At 38.3% G+C, this 22855-nt stretch overlaps 1 protein-coding gene across 4 annotated transcripts in view; it reads left to right on the top strand.

Moving 5' to 3' along the window:
* LOC131435608 (calcium-transporting ATPase sarcoplasmic/endoplasmic reticulum type) overlaps positions 1 to 22855 on the top strand; it is a 112655-nt gene that overhangs the window by 46144 nt on the left and 43656 nt on the right. For all 4 annotated transcript variants that reach the window (XM_058603674.1, XM_058603672.1, XM_058603673.1 and 1 more), the window contains exon 3: positions 21826 to 21843. In XM_058603674.1, the coding sequence (XP_058459657.1) occupies positions 21826 to 21843 (18 nt within the window). The remainder of the gene's footprint in view (positions 1 to 21825; positions 21844 to 22855) is intronic.

Genomic DNA, 22855 nt, shown 5'->3' with positions numbered 1-22855 from the left:
TCCGCACGGACTATCCTCTATCAAACGAGGTACAACGTCACTGTCGTCGTGAAATATATCGTATCTGCTTGTTGTTTGAACGAAATGAAAAAAGAAAACAAACATTTGTACTAAATTTTGATAGGCAACTGTCAGAACGATAAACCGATCACTGGATTAATCGCTAAACAAAACTGACAGCATTGACAAAAATGGCAGCACCGTACCATCGTGGCTGACCTTGAGTCTTATATGCACTATTAATAATGTTCTATTACCAACAGTCACGTACGATTTACACTGGAAATCGATCCTACTTTCGGGTCACACGTATCGTGGCGGCGGGGGCGGTGAAGTACATTTTGCGGAACCGACCGGGGGGCGTTTTATTAGCTGTGAAATGGTAGCGTTTTACTTGGTGAGTGATTGAATGCCACCAACGCGCTGTCGTGAGAATTTTAATGTTTTCGCAGCGCCAAACTGTGTCACTTTGGTTAGATTTTCGTTCAGCTCTCGGATCTTGCACCTAACGAAGTAGCTTTGGCAGTTATTGTGTTTCTTTTTTTTGTAAGAAAATGATTTATACCTGCTCCAAAGTGCATCTGTCAGTGGTGCTAATCTAAAATGTCACCATCTCCTTCACCGATCTACATTCTGCTTCGGTATTTCCTGAATGACCTCGGTGAAATGTAAATATTTGTTCCACCCCCAACGCCCACCAACGGGTTTCTTGTTAGTAGTTCAATGCGATCCGAATAGTTACTGCTTGACTTGAATTCCAAGCTATTTACAGTTGCGCTTTTTTTCGGCGAATACAATATTTTCCATTTCAAACGTGCCTTCGTCACATTCTACTACACCTACAACCAAATTGTTACAATCAGATCACACAGCAAAGTCTGCGCCAAGGATCGAGATAGCCACTCCCGAACGTTGTTCCGCCGAGATACGCCGCAAAATCAGCAGCTACACAATGAAAGCACATGATTCACCCATAGCGCTACGGAACGTAATTTTCACACCGCATTAACCGACCACATTATTGGTAATTCAAATGCCCTTATCAGTGTAGCGACCAAGTATTTGCACAATTGATAAGACTATTTCGCGGTTCTGTAGATCTCGGTAGGACACAAAATAAAAAGTACATGAAGCCTAAACTCTCCCGCTGATAAACGGAAAACAGACAGGCGACATGATAAATTATCATGTGGACGACTGTGATCCCAAGTGCTAATTGAAAATGCTTAATGAACGATGAAATTCATTCCACGGGGTTACCGAACACCTGACTGCTGAAAGACACGTGTTTCGGCAGAGCATTTCAAACAGCTGATTTCGGCACGACACAAAAGTGGGTTATCATTCGAGTCACAGATAGTGTAGCAAGGAAACACAAGGCATCCGAGCCAGACGCTCTCCATTAAACACACGATCTTAATCTTTACTCAAACATCCTTCTCTGGAGATGATCTATTTGTCGGGGGTAACTCATAGTCGTTTCAATGAAAAAAAAAACGACGGTAATTGCATCCTGCTTTAGAATAAACTGCGAATTCAGGATGTAAGAATTGGCGCTTCCTGACTGAGTGCCTACTCGCTAAAGGAAGGCCGCCCTTTAACATTTAGCTGATCGAGTAAAACTGTATTCTAATTAGCAATTTTTTGGTGACGTGACTCATCTATCGAAATATAACCGCTAGGGAAGATTAAAATTCTGATTTCAGCTCCGACTCGCTATGCGATTTTCGTTCTAATCAAGTTCAGATTGATGAGAATTTATTTTTAGACCTGCTAATTTGAATGGGAATTTCACATGAGTAAATTGCTTGAAACGCCTGATGCGCCAGATTGGCGCTGGTCTTACTTACAAGCCAGTTGTCGTATGTTCGAGTTCCGATTCTGGATGGATTCTTAGTGTCCGGAGGATCGTAGCAACCAACCTATGCAATGGTTCGCTATGCATCGACTGCGAAATCTTTTGAAACAGATAGTCAAATTCCACAAAATGAATGCAATACCAAGGCTTAAAACGCTTGAAAATCAAATAGATAATATTCGAAAGCCGAATTTACCGAAAACTTCAAATGATCGGAAGCCTGAAGGAACAATTTTTACAATGAAACTAAAATATTTGATCGAAAATCGATTGTATTTGATTCCTAGTACTTTAAAAAATGTCTTCTTGTTCTTCAAAGTTATCAAGGCTGATATTATTTGTATTGAGTAGTTTGTACTTACTAAAAACGTCGGTAACCTAAGAGAACCAGATTTCTTTGGTCGTCAGTCTTTCTGGCAGTCGACAAACGTTTTCCGAACACTTTTATTAAGTAGGATATCATTTTTTCGACTTGATGTGCGAGTAGTTCGGATTTCCGCGATGTACGAGCAAAATTTTTGCTTTGATGTCATTATCATAACTGTGTAGAGCAAAGGTCAATATCAAACAGCTGGTATGATGCTACACGCACGCTAGGGTTGCCAACAAAAGGTCATCTATGAATTTCTCTAAAATTTCGACGTCTTATGCATTTCTAAGATATCTGGCTTCACGAAAATTTGGTGCAATCACTGATGAGTTCGGAACTACAAGGCAATATGTGCAAATCAATGAGAAAATGCGCACTCAATTTTCTCGGAAATTTCTTAACCGATTTATACAAACTAAGATGTTAATAAAAGGTTTTTTTATATTCAATAATCTAATTTTGAAGGCACACTGCTTAAGCTCTAAGATGCCGAGGGCAAATTAAAAGGTCTTGAAATTCTTTAAAAGTTTTCAGAAAAATTGATCCAGATCCGACTTTTGGTTCCAGTATTACAGGATGATAAGTGAAAAATTTTCAATTTCGTGAGTGCATATCACGCGTTTTTTTTTTTTTTTGAGAACGGCCAATAAGCCACCTGTCAACTTCCACTTTCGAAAGAAATTGCAAGCGAGCTATGAAAGATAGAGTATTAAATTTAACACCAGACGAAAGAGAAAACCTTTTTCTGCCGTTTACTATTATGACTTACTCTCAGCGAGTGCCGAGTCATTCGAAATTACTCTTCAAAGTGAATGTTGATGGATGGCTTATTGGCCGTTCTCAAAGAAAGGCGTGATTTCTGCTTCAGGTTCAGATTTTTTCTGTCAGAATTCTGGTTCAACATTTATGTCCAAATTCATTATCAAGATTCAGATAACTGGTCGGGGCCTGAAGCTCAGAATCCTGGTCTAGGTTTAGAATCTCTGTCAATAAACCAGGTTCGAGTTGAGGGAATTGAGGAATCCTAGAGAACTCAGGTCCAGAATCCAGTCCAAATCCACAGTCCAAAGGCAAAATACTGGTTAAGAAACCAGGAACAGAGCTCACGTCCACAGTCTATGTTAGGTTCAAAGTTTAGTTTCAGAAGTTCTATCAAAAATTCGGAAAAGAGAACTCTGGGCCAGAATCCAAGTCCAAGCCTATGTTTCGAATTCAGGTTCAGGTTCACAATCTAGGTTAAGGTTTCTGTCAGGAGTTCAGGTTAACAATCTCGGTCCAGGTCTTGAATCCAGATCCATTTTCCGAATCCAAGTACTGAATTCTGATTCAATCCAGGTATCCAGGTTCAGATTTAGTACACTGAGGTCTCTTTTTACGCGGGGATACGTACCGCGCAAAAAAAAAACGCGTAACATCGGAAATCCGCGCAAATAAAAACCTTCAAACTAAAAATTTTATGCCAAATATCTTAGAAATGCATGAAACGTAAACGGCAGAGAACAGTTTTCTCTTTCGTCTGGTGTTAAATTTAATACTCTATCTTTCATAGCTCGCTTGCAATTTCTTTCGAAAGTGGAAGGTGACAGGTGGCTTATTGGCCGTTCTCAAAAAAAAAAAAACAAACGCGTGAAATCTGCACTTGGATTCCGAACATAGATTCGGATTCTAGACCTGAACCTAGTTTCTTTACTTGTACTACTGACGTAGATTTTGAGTCTAAATCTGGAGCAAGATTCTGACCTTGGATTCAAAATTCTAAGCAGGATTTTTTACTTTGATAATTTGACAGAGATCCGGAACATACACTAGAATCGTGAACCTGAAACTTGATCCTGATTTTGGATTCTGAACCTGAACCTGGGTTCAGAAACAGAACTCTGGACTTGGATTCTAGGTCCAAATTTGGTTGCATGATTAAGAACTTTCATTCTGGAACTGAGTTCTGTATCTGCAGTCTGGATAAAGATTCTGACCTTGGATCTGTATTCTGATCCTAAACCAGTATTCTCTGGTTGGATTCAGAATCTGGACCTGAATGGAGTAACTTGACCTAACCTCTGACCAAGGATGGCTTTTATCGTATCAAAGAACGCTCACTAGCAACTCTTCACACGATTGAATCAGTGCCATCAAAGAGAGACGGATATCATCGCAACAACAACAACCCGGCATGGCTCATTTCACATAGAATAGACACCAGTGCGAGAGCGAATTTCTCTCGATGACATTTCTGAGAATCAAAGGTTAGCACGCTGCTGTGGGGATGCTCTCTGAAGCAACAAACGGTCGCTTATTCTCGTTTCGCGATCCGATTATATACAGGCAGTTGATAATTGCGATAGAATCATTTTACTATTGCCGCTTATTCTAATTATGTGCTTATAACCTTTGTATAAGTTGTGTCTATGAAAATATATGTGAAAGCTCCACACAAGGGTTTAGAAATATAGCAACCTAGTAATTGTCAACTTGCGATTCTCTCTTGGAAAATTCTACACAGCAACGTTCATTATCAGACTGTATTTTTTTAAGGGCCATGTAATACTCAGAGTATAAATTGGAGCGAAGAAATGTAGAAAAATTCTCTCACGGTTCGTGCATTGAGAGACACGATTTCTTGTAGCATCTTCTACCGGATTGAAAATGTTGTGTACAATATAGATAGCAATATAGCAGCTTCTGTCAAATTTTCGGCAATCACCAACACTGCCTATGAATATGAATTTTTAACTTGGGCCCAGATTCTGGACTAAAATTTTTGACAGAGTTTTTACCTTAACTTGGATTCTGGATCTGGATTCTGGAAAATGATTCTCAATCTGGACTTGGACTTTGGTTCTGGGCCAGAATCTTGATCCCGGATTTGGATTCAGAACCGGAACTCCTGACAGAGTTTTGGAACCTGAAATTAGATCCTGAACCTGGACCTAGTTTCAGAACATAAACCGGGATTCCTGAGTGGAAACCGGGATCCGAATTCGGGTCCTGAAGTTTGTACCTGAGTTCTAAACTTGAACTCCTGACAGGAATTCATAGATTTCCGTGACCTGAATTCCGAACATGGACCTGGACTTCAGTTTTGGACATGAATTCTTATCCCAGACCTAGATTCTAGATCTGAATTCCTGGAGAAATTTTGGATCTGAACCTAAATTCTGATCCAGGAAGCAGGATTCTGGACCTTAATAAGTAAAAATAAGCATAATCAAACAACAGTCGGTGTTGAACAGTCGTTCGCACCGCACGCGTATAGCTCTTGGCTCCTGGAATTTTTTTCTGGCTACCTAGAGTTTCATTGATTCAAGGTTTCAGTCTTTTTCAAGGCTACCTGAATCACTAACTAAGTGACTAAGTGATACAAAGAGTGATATTAGAGTGACTAAGTGATACAAAGAGTGATATTAGAGTGACTAAGAAATTAATCAGCCTTTATTAAGGCTAGCTAGGAGTCTAATCGAAGACTAATTTAGCCTAGTTAATTTAATTTAAAATTTCATTAATTTCAAAAATGCCTGCGTCCAACCGGAAAGGCAACAAGCCTAAGGCTAAAAATAATTCAATACGGAATAAATCACAATCCGTTATTCAACATTTTTCTAATAACATTCACGATCTTATAGAATCTGAATATAAAAATAAAAGACAACGGACGGATTTCCCTTCCGTTGATCCTATGCCGTCTAACAATATTTACGAGATTCTTCCTGAATCCGATTGTAGCGACATAGAAGAAAATTCTTCAAAAATTCCCAAAATGGACGCTTGTCGTTCTGGGAAGAAACATCAATCTATGCCACCAGTGACGGTGATGATTTCCGACTTCAAAGCATTCCGTACTGAGCTTTCTACTTTTCTCCCGGAAGTAAAAGTCTCATTTCAAATCGGACGAAGAGGAGAATGTCGAGTCTTGGTGGATGGATTGGAAGATTACGAACGTCTTATTCGATATTTGTCCGAGAAACTTCATAAATTTTATTCATATGATATAAAATCAGACAGACCCTTCAAGGCTGTCTTGAAAGGATTATCAAATGATCAAAGTATTGATGAAATTAAAAATGAACTAAAAGAATTGCTTGGTTTTGCCCCTTCCCAAGTAATACTTATGAAAAAAAGAGCGAATGGTACTTCTAAACCACGCTCTGGAATTTCCCATGAACTTTATCTAATACACTTCAAGCGAAGTGATGTAAACAATTTGAAAACTTTAGAAAAAGTACGTTTCATTTCCCACATTAAAATTCATTGGGAACATTATAAACGGCATAATCGTATTGCAAACTTAACGCAATGTCGTCGTTGCCAAGGCTTCGGTCATGGAACCAAAAATTGTCATATGGATATACGGTGTTTGAATTGTGGTAATTCGCATTCGAAAGACGTTTGTCCAATGAACGAAACCACTGATAAATTTTCATGTTCAAATTGCAATGGAAATCATAAATCCAATTATTTGAAATGTCCTGTCAGGGAAAAAATTTTAAACGCTCGTTCGCTTCGACAACAAGTCAAATCAACGACCTTAAATTTACAGAACATACCTGAAAATCAAAAAACCGTTACAAATGCCACGCCTAATTATACTAAGGCACTGATTTCTTCGAAACAAAAAACAGGTACGCCTGCCAATTCGTCTTCTAACGAAAACAATTTATTGACAGGTAGATCGACCTCGTCATCATCTTCTTCTAATGTCAGTTATGCTGGTATATTAGGTAGAAATCTATCACCTATTTCTTCTAATGTAAATAATCAAAACACAGGACCGCCTTGCAGTTCTTCTTCTAACGAAAACAATTTATTAATAGGTAGACCGGCCAAATCATCTTCTTCTAATGGCAGTCTACCTACAAATATTCCTTCAATGCCATTCGCTTCTTTAAATGAAGTCGATTTAGGCGATATAACTGAAAATAAAATGATCTACCTACAAGATCAACTTTTTCAAATGATCATCCAAATGAATTCGACTTCATCACTTTTTGAAGCATTTCAAATCGGATGGAAATTTGCAAATAATATTATAATGAATTTAAAATTTAACTGTGATGTTAAATAATTATTTGAATATTTTAAATTGGAATGCTCGATCTTTGAAATCGAGTGAAGACGAATTTTATAATTTTCTCAAAGTTCATAAAATTCATATTGCCATTGTGACAGAAACTTTTCTTAAACCAAATGTAAAATTGAAAAGTAATCCACATTATGTGGTTCATCGATTTGACAGGTTTACTGGAATGGGTGGTGGAGTTGCCATTTTTGTCCAACGGCAAATTAAACATCGAATTTTACCTTCTTTCAATACTAAAGTTATTGAAAGCTTGGGAATCGAAGTTGAAACCATTCATGGAATTTATTTCATCGCTGGAGCATATTTGCCATTCCAATGCACCGGCGAACAATTAAATTTCTTTAAAGGCGATTTGCAAAAACTTACAAGATATCGATCGAAATTTTTCGTAATAGGGGACTTAAATGCTAAGCATGTCCAGTGGAATTGTAGGCAAAATAACAGTAATGGTAAAATACTTCATAATCAACTCTCAGCTGGTTACTTCACAGTTCTTCATCCCAGTAATCCTACTTGTTTCTCTTCCGTGAAAAACCCGTCTACAATTGATCTGGTTCTAACAGATCAAAGTCACATTTGTAGTGAACCGATTACTCATGCTGACTTTGACTCAGATCATCTTCCAGTAACATTCAGACTTTCCAACGAAGCTATAATTAATCCAATTAGTTCTATTTTCAACTATCATAGAGCTAATTGGTTGGATTACAGATCTCACATTGAAAATCATGTGGATCATGAAACTATTTTAGAAAACTCTGCGGACATCGACACAGCAATTGATAATTTGAATCATTATATTATCGAAGCTAGAAATCTTTCAGTTCCCAAAGCTCAAACTAAATTAAATTCTCCTATCATCGATGACAATCTTCAACTGCTCATTCGGTTGAAGAATATTCGTCGACGACAATATCAACGTTCTCGTGATCCTGCTATGAAAAACATAGTTAAGGATTTACAAAAAGAAATTAAACATAGATTTACTTTTTTGCGAAATGAAAATTTCGCTAAAGAAGTTGAACAAATTAAACCATATTCTAAACCTTTCTGGAAACTTTCTAAGGTTCTTAAGAAACCTCAGAAACCAATTCCTGCTCTCAAGGAAGGAAATCAAATACTTCCTACAAATGGTGAAAAAGCTCAAAAACTTGCTCAGCAGTTCGAGAGTGTCCACAATTTTAATTTAAACGTTGTGAGTCCTATTGAAAATGAAGTCTCACTGAAATTTGATCATATTTCAACCCAAGTGTTATCACACGATGACATTATTGAGACGAATTTTGATGAAATTAAATCAATTATTAGGAAACTCAAAAACATGAAGGCTCCTGGTAATGATGGAATTTTTAATATTCTTATTAAAAATCTTCCCGATGTTGCCTTGAGACTCCTGGTTAAAATTTTCAACAAGTGTTTTTCATTAGCTTACTTCCCAAAAAGATGGAAAAACGCTAAAGTAATTCCTATTCTAAAACCTGATAAAAACCCAGCAGAAACATCAAGTTATCGCCCAATTAGCTTACTTTCTTCTATCAGTAAACTTTTTGAAAAAATTATCTTGTTGAGAATGATGACTCATATAAATGAGAATTCAATTTTTTTACCAGAGCAGTTTGGATTTCGTCATGAACATTCAACTACTCATCAACTTGTCAGAGTAACGAACATGATAAAATCAAATAAATCTTCTGGGTTATCCACTGGAGTTGCTCTTCTAGACATAGAAAAAGCATTCGACAGTGTTTGGCACAAAGGTTTAATAGCAAAAATGTCTGATTTCCAGTTTCCTATTTATTTGATAAAAATGATTCAAAATTATTTAACTGATCGTACTCTTCAGGTTAGCTATCAGAATTGTAAATCTGAATTGCTACCCGTACGAGCCGGTGTTCCGCAGGGTTCGAGTGTAGCTCCAATCTTGTATAATATTTTCACTTCTGATCTTCCAAATCTACCCGTTGGTTGTCAGAAATCGCTATTCTGTGACGACACAAGTCTATTAGCCACAGGTAGAAATCTAAGAGTGATCTGCAGTCGCCTACAAAGAAGTTTAAATATTTTCAGTGATTATCTGTCAAAATGGAAAATTAAACCAAATGCAGCAAAAACGCAATTAATTATCTTTCCTCACAAGCCAAGAGCTTCTTTTCTTAAACCAAACAATAATCACATTCTCAAATTGAATGGCTTGGAATTGACATGGCCTGATCAAGCTAAATACTTAGGTTTAACGTATGACAAAAAACTCACTTTCAAGGATCACATTGAAGGAATCCAGGCAAAGTGTAATAAATATATTAAATGTTTATATCCTCTTATAAACAGAAATTCTAAGCTCTGTCTAAAAAACAAATTGTTAATTTATAAACAAATTTTCAGACCAGCCATGCTTTATGCGGTACCAATTTGGTCAAGCTGTTGTTCCACCAGGAAGAAAACGCTTCAAAGGATTCAGAATAAAATTCTGAAAATGATTCTGAAGCGTCCTCCCTGGTTTAGTACAAATGAGTTACACAGACTCACAAATATAGAACCATTAGATGTAATGTCACATAATATTATAAGCAAATTCCGACAAAAATCGATGCAATCTTCAATTGAATCGATTCGCTCTCTGTATTAGTTAGTAAGTTAGTATATAAGTTCCTTTCCCCCATTACACAATACAAGTAGGTTTAGAATTTTCCCTACACAAAAATCTCAGAATTGCGGAAGCAAATGATGTCTTCATGGTAATAACCAAATCATATATATATATATATATATATATATATATATATATATATATATATATATATATATATATATATATATATATATATATATATATATATATATATATATATATATATATATATATATATATATATATATATATATATATATATATATATATATATATATATATATATATATATATATATATATATATATATATATATATAACAGGGCTGAAAAGTCACCACTTGTGGCTGAACACCCAATTTAAATCTTAATAATTTAATTTTAACTCATATTCCAATAAATAGTTATTTAAAAAAAAAAAAAAAAAACCATAATCAAACAAAATAAATAAGTATAATTCTGGATTTGAACAAGGTTTTGAACTCGAATTCTGAAAATTCAACAGAAATCCAAGGATTCTGAATTCTGAATCATGGATGGGGATTCTGGATTCTTATTCTGAACCTGTACCTGAATTATCTTTCTGTGTTTTGTAAGGATTGAATTTGGAAAAAAAGACATGATTTGATTTTCTAATGAAACATTGGGCCGTATGAATAAAATGTAGTAAAGTCTGTTGTTTATAGTATCTTCTCAAAAACAAAGTCCACAGAGTATAACGCGGTTTGGTATGAATAAAAAACAAGTTCGAACATGTAGTTAATGCTACTTCCGAATTTAAGCATTTACTGCATACCGTATCGACACAGAGCTAGAAAAGCTGGAATAAGTATGCACAAAGTAAGAAACGTACTTACATCTATAAAAATGCCACTTTTTTAATTTCTGTACTTCACTTTATCAGCAAACACACGAGTAGCAACCTCTAGAGCTACCTACCGAAAACTTGTAGTAAATACTACAGTTTGTAACATGCTTTTACAGGAACGTGATCCACGCGTAGCTTTTACTACCGAAATTCAAGCATGCTACGTTTTATTCATACGGCCCATTTAAACTATTTATACTCATTCTTGTTTGACCATTTTTTGGCCGTAACACCTTCTCACTTCCATTTTCTTTCTCACAAATCTCACAAGAATTTAATGATTCACTAATCACATCATTCCTACAGCTAGTAGATTGGCTTGATTCTGGATTGTATTTCGCAATGATACATCGAAAAGCTTTCCACATTTAGTCGGGGCCTAACTCAGACAATTTTTTTTAACTATCGAAGCCCACTATTTGCGACCCATTGCCCACCTGAGTTTATTACTCACTAAAATGAGCTAGAGCCCACCAGTGGTCTGTAGGGACCACTTTGGGAATCACTGATCTGGAACAAAGTTAACGTCATTGAAGTACAGTAAAAACGTAAAAAAGTCTAGAAGACTTCCCTGCAGAATTCGTGACATTGCGAAAAATTTTACTTGGGAGCCATAATAGCTAAAAATTGGATTCAATCCATCCAATGACGTGCAGTGACGTGAAGTTAAGTGAAATTACAGACACTTCCAAGTGCACTTCCTGGTAACTTTGTCCTTGGCCGTTCGCCGCAAGTCAACCTTGATGATCCATCACTTGAACGATCCGTCAATCAGTCATGTGAAATTACCAATCTCACGCTGAGGTTTATGTTTACCATTTCGGTGAAATGGCCAATAAAATTAATTTGACCAACAGTAATTAGTTTTTGGCGCATCGAATCGTACTCGCAGCTGCGATGAAGATTCTTTGCAAAAAATAGGATTCAAACTATCGCACTTTTTTTTCGTAGTTTTCAAATATAAACGTAGAAATGGCTCAAATTGGCAGACAGGGCAGAGAGTTGAAGTAGATTAAAACATCGGATTCCTTTTTTCGTCTCTGCCCAAAGGGATGTCAAATCTCAGAATCAACCTGGAACAAGTTACACGCTGCTGCTGCCGCCATCATTATCCAGGCACTAAAATATCATTCCGTATATTAAACCTCTTCAAACACCAAGTGCTCCTCTATCAAGCGAACAGCCAGTCGTCCATCCGACACAAGTTATTATCTATCTAGATCAAACAGTTCGCATCCCTCGTGTGCGCCGTTTGTGCTAGTTGGTACTGGTAGGATTCGAAAAGATCAAAGGATCTCTGGGTTGGTTTGCATCTACTATATTACCCGCGATACAAACCGCACTGCAGAACAGTCAAATTGTACGTAGATCTGCACCCGTCGATGTTTGCCGAACCTCGTCGCTCCGCGATGATTGATCCGTCCCAAACGGAGGTAGCAAATTAGGCCCTCTGGTACTCTGGTTACCGGTTGTGCACGTGGCCTAAAATGGCCTTGAACCCCCGGTATCGCTTCGGATGGGTGACGTCATCGAATAATAAGCACTGCTACAAATCATGAGTTCCTAATTTATTCATCTACCTATTTATCCTCGCTTTCGGCACCGTTGTAAATATTGTGTGTGTTTTACCCCGTTCTGTGTCTCGTCCACATCTCGCTCATCGCTTGATCGGGTTTACTTAAAAGCAGAGTGCAGCAATTATAAACAGACTTTTCCCAACCCTCTTGTTAGTGTGTGTGAATGTTTGCGTATTGTGTACAAACGCGCTTGTCGATATTTAGGATGATTCCCGCTTCAAGACGACTAATATCTCAACCCAGGAAAAACACATGCAATAATTTTATTTTAAGAATACAATAATAAAATTTCTTTTATGAACTCCTGCCGGCCACTCCCGCGCAATTGGCTTCTGATGGCATGACGGCCCAAGGGGGATTGAAAATATGAATAATGGTATTTCCTGAGCTCCGCCGTGTTCCGGGTTTTCTGCCAAAACGCTTAACGGTCTCGGTACAAAGTGCACATGCACGGGTGGGTGGCTGGCTGGCATTGATTCCGAAGTTTAGAAGCTGAATGCGATAAATATTTTACGCTAGAACAATAAATAATATATAAAATATGTGCCATTGAAAATCTATCTACGCAAAGACGATGCAAGCAACGTGGAAACTCTTTGAAAGTTCCATCAAAAAACCTCCGCTCGTCTGCGGAATGATTATGGCAGACGTGGGATGGATGCATCCAACAAAGGCACACAGTCCAAGTTGCCAAGTTTGACTGACATACGACAATGAATGTATATTCCGCGTAAGCAAACAGCACTCGTCAATGTAGGCCACCGAATAACTTATTTCGCAAAGAAGCTACATTATGTGATGACCTGTAGCTTCCACGTTTATGTAGAAAAACAAAAAAAAAGTCGCAAGGTCATCGCTGTCACTACCCCAGTAAAAGACAATAGGGAGTACGGTGCTTGAAAGGACTTGTACTAAAAGCTACCGGGTGGTGGCACCTCCCCCGCATTCGGAGCGCATACTGCTACCGTTGCCGAGATTGTGTCAGTCTGCACACGACTGCACCGTAGCAGATAACGTGATTTTCCACCCACCAGTTTTGGAACGTGTGCTGCCAGTGGACTGTCTCAAGCGACATTCAGAAGGCTTCCTCAATGGCACTCGGTTTTGTTGCGAAGTACCGCCCTCATTACCGGGACCGGAATGTTCCTGTAGAACGGAGCATAATGGCAAATGTCGGTCAAAGGGTTGTCGATACTGTTGTTTGGGAAAACAATTTAATTTTGAAACTCAACAAGATAATCATCGCTTGTTAAGCAAGATGACATACCTGGTTATACAGACAATTTTGTTGTTATTTAAACAATAGCATTCGTTAAAATCCAAAGACCTTTGAGCTTAATCTGTATTATAGTATAGTAATTTTTTTGTTGAGTCTAGAATTCAGTCTCAAACGTTTACTTTTTTTCAAAATATTGTGGCTTCATTGTCCATTGTACGCTAAAACTTTTTCTCATTTCACAAATTATTTGATTTGATTTTGTCGACTGAAGTGCAACGTATTACGGTAAGAGCGTTCTGCTTTGATCGACACGCGTCATAATCTGATGGAATCAACTCAAAAGTATACAGCGGGTGAGGGCCATATAAAAAATTCACTTTTTTCAAAATAATTTTTGATAAGACCCTCAACGTGTGACCAAGCGATACGGACTCGTATGCGATCACATATTTCGGTCGTTTTTTTTGTCTGCTGTGGTCAAACAAAAATTTTTGTTAGTCAGACAAACTTTTTAATGAAAAATCAAATAATTTTTTTTAAATTCAAGTTCAATTCATACAGAATTAAAACAAAAAATTCACTTAGACGAGTTCGAGTTGTTGGATTTTTCGTTGGACTTCTTTCATCAAGCTTTAAAAAGCCTCGTTGGTTAGTTGTCTGATCTCGAACTGCATCTCATTGACCAACTGTCTTTTTCGACCTTCCGCTTGTCCCGATATTTTCTCAAAGTTTTGGTGTGTTGGGAGGGTTCCTTGAGTTTTTCGCGTCATTGACGATAACCAGCCAGCGAATGGCACAATAGAGAAGACAGCAAGTGAATATAAATATACTCTTCTAACCAATGCTTGAGCGGAAGAATATGTATAGTGCGAGAAGGCCAAGTTTTTGTTGTCTGATGAACAGTGAAGATGTTTAGATATATGATACCGGTCGTGAGGTGGCTAGGATTTAGACCATGTTCGATTACCAGACCCGGTCGTGTGGTAGAGCCGTGTCTATCACAGGCTTGGGGTGGTGAAAAGGTAACACGTATGCACGGATGGCATAAGAGCGCAGGTTCGAGTCCTGGCTCTAACGTATCTTTTCTGAGAGTTTCTCATTCATTCAATTTCTCCAATATATGTTTCCACTCAGTCATTGCAAAAACAGCAACAGACGCTTTCCCTTTCCATGAAAATTTCCAGGTTGATGGTCCCGTTCGTGATGTTGTTAATGTGGCTCTTCAAACCATAGGAACAGATGGGCTGTCATACGTGATATTTCTTTATAAACTTCGCCGGAATAATTAAAAGAATATGAAGTATTCTTTACCAGTTGCCGTTCAATATTATCGTCCAAAAATTATGCAGTCTGTAGATTTCATTTCTTGTAGCTGCTACTGTCCTGACATTACTAATGCATCGAGATAACTGAGATAAACAATAGGATAATTTTTAGAGGGATCGCTGTACACACAATCGAACCTTGTCCGCATCTTCGTGTGCAGTTTCCGCGAACATAATCCGGTCGACTGGTTTTGCTTATTTTAACGATTTGAAATCTGCGCTCCGACAGAGTCGAGTCCGGTTCATTTTTTTTAGTTTGTAGAGAACACTTGCTTGCAATATCTCGGATGGAGCAATTTGGGTGCCACTTCAAGCGGGAGTTTTTATGACATAAACTCCTGTGATTCTGGTTGTCGACAAATATTCTTCGAACATTTTTATTATGTTGATGACTGTTGATTTTATTACATTAAAACATTTCATCAACTTAGCATGTGAATAGTCCGGAATTTCGTGATGCATGAGCAAAATCTTTCCCCTTTTGTTCCGACACAATTCTTACAACTACAACTATTTATTAAGGTTTGTGTTGAGACATAAAGCAGTCTCGAATTTAATTGTATACTCATCACTATTAACTATAAAAGATTGAAATGAATGAACCCGCCAAAAAAGACAAACTGAAAAATCCCAGAATCCTGCTGACGAACTATGGATAAACGAGAGAAGGGTGGAATTGAGTAGGACTGCTGCCCAAGTGTTAGATTTCGAAAATAGGTCAGCCAGCAGCTAGGGCAGGAGTAGAATATCACTCGACTGGTGTGCAGTATCACACACAAGTTCAAGTGCTATGCGTTCTGGAGCGTGTTTTACACATGTTCCAAAGTAGCGTAGCTGGTAGAGCACATCTCCACGGAAGGAAGAAGGGTGATGATTCGAGTCCTTCCTGTGGGCGATACTTTTTCGCAAAGTTTTCATTTTTCGTAGTTTCATTCATTTTTATCTTTTCTATTTTATTTATTAGAATAAATATCAAAATCAAATCGTCAGCATGATGCCTCCCAAACACATCTGTATACTGAGAGGTGTCGCTATATTTTTAAAGCGCAGTGAAAAATAGATCGTCTATTTGTATTTAATCAATTTTGCATTTTTATGAACAATAACGCGACTTCTTTCAAACCATATACCTACAATTGATTCAAAAACTGTTTGTTCGCTAATACATTTAGTATTTCACGTAGTCCGGGTTTTAAAAAGGTCTCAAAACCACAAAAGTTGAGGTAAATTCGTTGGCTTGACATCCTTTGATACAAAAAACACATTGATGATTCCGATCAAACCATTATCTCGTCTCCTTGAGATCACAGAAGAAGTAGGAGACTCATTCAGCGGTTAGCCTAATTTTGTGCTTAGGACACATAACATAGCAAAATTCAAGACGGAGGCGTTTCTAGAGGTACTTTCCGACAGGTTTGTCCGGTATTATTACCTGTTCTGCTGCACGGTTGATTTGTCATGCCGCAGTTACAAATGGTCTACCAAATCAAGATTTTTTTTTATAGAATTTATCCAACTCAGAAAAGTTGTGTTAGTGTAATGAAAAATTCTTGTCTTGGAACTAAATTCTAGTCTCGTATCGCATAAAAAGCACACTACTTCGAAAATTCGCATAAAAAACCGCATTAGTTTGAAAATTCGCACAAACTACCCATTACTTCGAAAATTCGCATAAAAAACCGCGAAACTACAAATACAATTTGTATTGTCAGTTTCCGTAGTAATTTAAAAAACATCTGATGTTATCTCGAAAAAAAAATTTTTTTTTGAAAAAAGTTGATTTTGGAACTCAGATTTGGAGATTTCCGAAATCGAAAATGTTTTTTCTGGTATGCCAATTGTTTTAGAAAATCTTGAGACGAAAGTTATCATTTTTAACTCGAAAAAATTTGCGTAACTTTAAAAATTCTTAAAAATATATTCGCAAAACTTTGCGAAAATTTGCATTAAAAATCGCATAGTTGTGAAAATCTTCATTAAAAAATGCATAACTGTGAAAATTCGCATAAGAAAGTCGCATAATAAAAAATCGTATAAAAGCCGCTTAAAAAAGACTTGAGTATTTGGTTGCTTTTCATGTTTTTTTTAAGTTTCGTCTTCGACTCGTCAGTGTATAACAGCTTATGTTGAACCGTTATGCCACCTTGGTAGCTCAACATAAACCGCTAAGCAAATTTAAAGTCAATGCTATTTGTAAAACACAATGTTTTTCACAAAAAAAGTAAAAAGGCAAAGCATATTTTAATGAGTATGTGTCAATGAATAGAGAAAGAAATTGGTGGATTAGGAATAGCTTCTTTTTAATTTGGAAGAATTTGCGAAATATTATATGTTTTTATGTGCCATATAACTATTCCCAATTGTACCCAGCTACGTCATCAACGGTATAAAAAGCAGAGGACTCAGATTACTACCTGATCTACTGATGAATGCGGACGATTCGCAAGAACATCGCAGTTTTATACGAACATTGTTGTGGGTTTTTACAGTTAATTTGCGCTAAGTGTACATACTCGTACATATTTTCCTATTTTTACGTTTCGTCTTCGATTTATCAGTGCATACGCAGTTTATGTTGTACTTCTAATGCCACCTAACGGTTCAACATAAACTGCTAAGCAGACGTAAAGTTAATGCTATTTACGAAACACTAAAATACCCCCTAAATAGCAACTACCAGGTTTACCGGAATAAAGTGAGCATTAAGATACAAATGTATCGTAATGAACATTAAGTGCGAACGAGCCTTTTTTTCTAGTTTGATTGGTATGACATCTACAAAATATATTCAATAAACATCAAGTCATTGAACAAACAATATCATATTTGTTCATCGCGTTAACAATGTCGAATTTTGTACCAGAAAGTGATGATTTACGAAGAGTATTATTTTTTGGTTTTCATTTTAAGAAAAGCGCTGCAGAGTCGTATCGATTACGGTAATCATGCTCTATGAAAAGCAACATGCAAAACAAACCCCGATTTGCAAGCAATATTGGATGAAAATGATACTTCTAGTCAAAAGCCATGTTGCACAACAAACAATTTGTGACCGTTCAAAAGCTATGAGAAAAAGCCAAAAGTGTGGAAAATCGGTGCCACATGAATTGAATGAAAGACAGATGACAAACCGAAAAAAAAAACATTTGTGAAAACTTCAAAACATGAAAGAAAATCAATTTTGCATCGAATTGTTAGTGGCGATGAAAGCTGGATTTATTTTAGGAATCCCAAATAGAAAAAATCATGAGTTTATCCGGGACAACCATCAACATCGACTGTGAAACCAGATCGATTCGGAAAGAAGCGTGTGTTTGGTGGGATCAGAAAGGTGTGGTATATCCCCTTCTAAAACCTGGTGAAACTGTTAGTGCTAACCGCCACAGACAACAAATGATCAATTTGAGCCATGAATTCAATGAAAAAGAAATGGGTAAGAAGACACGACAAAATAATTTTGTTATACGACAATCACCTGCACACAAAGCAAAACCAGTTCACACGGATATAATTTGAGCACTTGGCTGGAAGTTGCTAACCCACCCGCCGTTTTCACCAGAAATGGTCCCTTCCAACTAACAATTGTTTTCATCGGTGGAACACACATTGGTTGAGCAGCACTTCGATTCCTACGAGGAAGTCGAATTGGCTTGCTTCAAAAGTCAAACAATTCTATTAGTGTGGGATCCATAAATTTCCAAAAAAATGGTCAAGATGTGTAGAAAGTAATGGTCAATGCTTTGAATAGTTTTAAAAATTAGTGTTTTGGTGCAAAAAGTGTTTTGCAAATAGCATTAACTTTACGCCTGCTTAGAGGTTTACGTTGAACCATTAGGAGGCGTTAGCAGTTCAACATAAACTGATAATGCACTGCTGAGTCGAAGACGAAACGTAAAAATTAGACTGCATCCAATATTTTTGAAGCAATCTGTTATCTTTGTGTTCTACGTCATAGTTACTCGTAAAAGGGAACTTCACGCAAAATTCAGCGTCATTTACAATTAGGTATTGTGCTTCGTAGCACGTTTATGCGACCATGTGTAAACATCCAGCCAGATCCACATAGAACGCTAGTTCCATAACCCAGACCCAGAATCCTCAATGCGAGAAACGGTGAGAAATGTACAAAAGTTTACCGGTTGTCCGCTCACTACGCAGCAACAGGCTGCTGTGGCCCCGTGACCGGTTTTGATCCTTCGCCGCTGCTAGCCGTCAGTGTCAGGGTCGTCGGAACAAGCGTGACTGCGTCCGCGTAGCGTCCCATACGAATACCCAATCGATGCGGTTCCATCCTGATGTGTCCTCCTCAGCGCGGCGACGCAGGCTCACTAACGATCACGGCAGCAATAAATCGTGTGGTAATTCCTCCGATCCGATCGACTAGGGCATGCGTTATAAATAAAATTATAAAATCACACCGAGCGCCGTGCTCACCCGGTTTTTTTTTGCTTTCGACGACAAACAGACTGCGGCTCGCGTCCCAGCCGCCTTCCTTCGAAGAATGACTACCTCTAGTATAGTTACGCATTTACTGAAACTACTCGCAACGGTCAGCTACTCGACTGTTTTCGAGTGAACGACGAAGGTAGGCATGCGAGACTCGGTGGGTCAACTCTGACGTAAATCACCGTTCGCACTCATCCTTCAACGGAACGACCGACCAAGCCGACCGCCCGCCCGCTCATTGAACCCAATATGGTGGAACCTAAGCAAAGTTCCTCTGGAAACCCACCGTCGGAATGATGATTTTAGCAGAATTACAGCGCGCCACTTGTGACCAAACTCAATACTTGCGAATCAAGATATCCAGCAAATCGAGCAGCCGGTCGCGAACAGATGATCGTTTATTTTATTGCATCTGGAAAAGGAAACACTGCTAGTCGACGTCGTTCGGTGTGCTCTGGACGATGACGTTAATCCAGTTTTTCCTCTTTGTTCACCGAAAGCAAATTTAGAATCGCGCACACAACCGCCTCGACACAAAATGCCTGGCGCAACTTTGATCGTTTCTATTGTGATTGAATTTAGGTTGACAATTGCGTTTGAAGTTCTTCGTAGTCCTCCTGCACTTGCTGCCTGTCAGAACCCGGGCAAAACGAGTAGTAATTGTTTGGAGCTTGAACATTTTAAATGAAGTTTGCGATTTGCTGTTCCGTATTCTCTGTCGAGCACGTGTACCGTATTTCGGATAGCCGTAGAACCAACATCAGCTTAAGGTTAACTACCGGAGTGAAATTTTTCCGGTAGGTGGTGAGGTCTGGTTTGGTTGAATGATTAGCACCGCTTGCACGCGATGATCGCAGTGAAAGGTTAGATGATGGTACGAGCAAGTGTTTCGCGGACCACAAAATCCACCTGTTGCCCCAGATTGCGTGCCGCTCGGGTGATCATAAATTTTTATTTTCCTAATGCACCGTGAACAGATCTGGATCGGCGAATGGTCCCACCTGAAATAGTTGGAGACAACTAGGGCACATCGCCGATTAAGGGTGGACTAAATTGGTGGTATTTATTAGCTTCTCTCGGCGAGGGGGCGGTGGTCGGTCGGTCGGTCGGTCTGTTCGCTGATTTTACCAAGTCAGTTTGTTTACATTTCAGTGGTTGTGGTTTTGGCAAGCTGCCCATCCTTTTTTGGGCTGAAAATAGTTTGGTAGCAACAGTCGGGCGGGCCGACGATGGCAAACCGAAATAAGGTGTAAGGTCTGGTTGACTTTGTAGTTTCTGAGCTGAGACGACTGGATCGATCACGACCGGGGCAGAGTACTCTATCATGCGAGCTAGTAAATATTTATTTTCGGCACTTGAGCCAAAGAACACCGGCGAAAGGTGCGCTACATCTCATCGCTTTGAAGTCTTTTGAGCCGATGAAGAACGGCTTCAAGGTTACGAGCATTGAACGTTTTTAGCTGGCAAAATTCATGTGTAATTTGAGTGGACAGTGTCAGTACTAGAAAAAAATATATTTTGTTCACATTACCACCGAATATATATCCGAAAACGACTAATCCTCTCATATTTAAACTTTAAAATTCATCAACTGTGTGATCGGTTTCAACTTTACACGATCATAAAAAAAAACCTATAATCCAATTCTATCCAAATATTGTTGAATATTTATTTATAAACATTCATTTCTGCCTAGAAATACATACGGAGGCAATCTCCCGAAAAAATATACAAACACATGTAGTCCGTCCTCCCCTCCCCCCCTGGCCGACCGACATTGCCAGAAACGTCAGTTCTTGGAACGCATGGTTGAATTGGTGAGAAAATCCGACAGAGGAAGAGAATTACATACAGTTTTCGAAGAGTTTTCCCGGGTGATGTTTTTTTTTCTGTTGTTTTTGTTGCGTTGGCTGGCTGACGAATATCTCGGCAGAGAAATCGTTCCGTTCGATTCGCTTGGGACCGGTTACGTATTTTTAGAACTAAATTTGCAAGGAGTAACCGAAAATTCGCATTTTTTCCCCCATTCGTTTTGTGTAGAATTAAGTACGATATACGGAATGATAAATAACTCCATCACTGTAATTATGTACGACTAAAAAATAATCGGTCATTACCCGCTATCAATTGCGCGCTGGGTCGCGTGCGATTATTCCCGCTTTTTTTTTTGTTTACGCTGCCACAATCGTTGTATTTTTTGTGTGTGTGATTAATCGAGAATTTGTAGCAGCACGCAAATCTGGCACTTGCTTTGCTATACTATACCATGGTGGTGAGTCAACCTGTGCCAGATGGCTCTTGGATCTAAAATTTAGGTCACCGAGAAAAAAATACCCACAACAGCAAATGCGAATATCTATCTAAAGTAAGACAAAAAAAAATGTAAAGCATTTGCTTTACCGGTTGTGATACGTAAGCAACGACTAATCTGACACTATCTTCTTCTATCTACTCTTACAGAGCTTCCAGCTGAGGAGGGTAAGTGATTAAATTTTTTATCGCTTGATAGCACAGATGAAGAAGCACCGCACCAGTCAGCAGCAGCGGCAGTAGCAAAAGCAGCAGCAGCATCATCAGCATCGCCGGAAACGTACCGGGAAGGTAAACGGGATTGCAAACGACTCAAGTAACTGATTAGTGAAGGTAGCGACAAGAATTAACTCGTTTCGGTGACGAAATTGCTCGTGTAGCACATTCGCTTTTTTCCGCAGAGCTTTGAAAAATCAAGGAAACATGTTTGAATACTGAAATAATCATTTACTAAGTTTATTAGTAAAATTTTCTGAACTTTTGAATTGCGCTGGCGATTATTTTGAATTGTTGTTGCTGAATAGGGCACTGGTCTTGCAAGCTAGTTGTCGTATGTTCGAGACCCGACCCGAGAAGAATTTGTTGCCATACAACTTGTTCTGTACTTGACTATCTGTTGGAACAGAAGTTTATGTTAAGTTCTCTTACGGAATGTTGTATCTGACATTATGTATTTCGAATTGCACAAATTAAATTGTTTTAAAAAAAACAGAGCAGAAATGAATAGTAACAAGTCCTTAGCCTCCACTCACTCCGATTTGGATGAAACTTCAGCGAAGTTTGCAGTATGACAAACCATCTGTTTTTGCATGGATGGAGAGACCAATTGTGTTTTTGCAAGAACTTTCTTCAAATCATAATAATCCGAAAAATGTAAATGTAAATTGAACAAAAATAGTGTCGAAGAACAAGATGTAAGAAATCGATTGAACACTCAAAAACATTAGCTTTTTTGAGCATTAGAAAACTTGATGTTGAGCGACCACCCTTGGTTGCTACTCCATTACTGATCAGGATTAGTTGAAATTGTACAGAGAATTCCTAGATGACCTGGGACTGACAAATCATCTTTCAATTAACATCTTCTGGTAGCCCCAGAGTTCTTCGACCAGTACCGGTGCCAGCCAGCTCCGAACGTACATCGACTAACGATTGGGAAGGAATATTAGTCCAACACTTG

The sequence above is a fragment of the Malaya genurostris genome, chromosome 3 (assembly GCF_030247185.1).
Source record: "Malaya genurostris strain Urasoe2022 chromosome 3, Malgen_1.1, whole genome shotgun sequence".
Lineage (NCBI taxonomy): Eukaryota > Metazoa > Arthropoda > Insecta > Diptera > Culicidae > Malaya > Malaya genurostris.
Note: the sequence above shows the minus strand (reverse complement) of the source record. Positions and strands in the feature narration are given on the sequence as shown.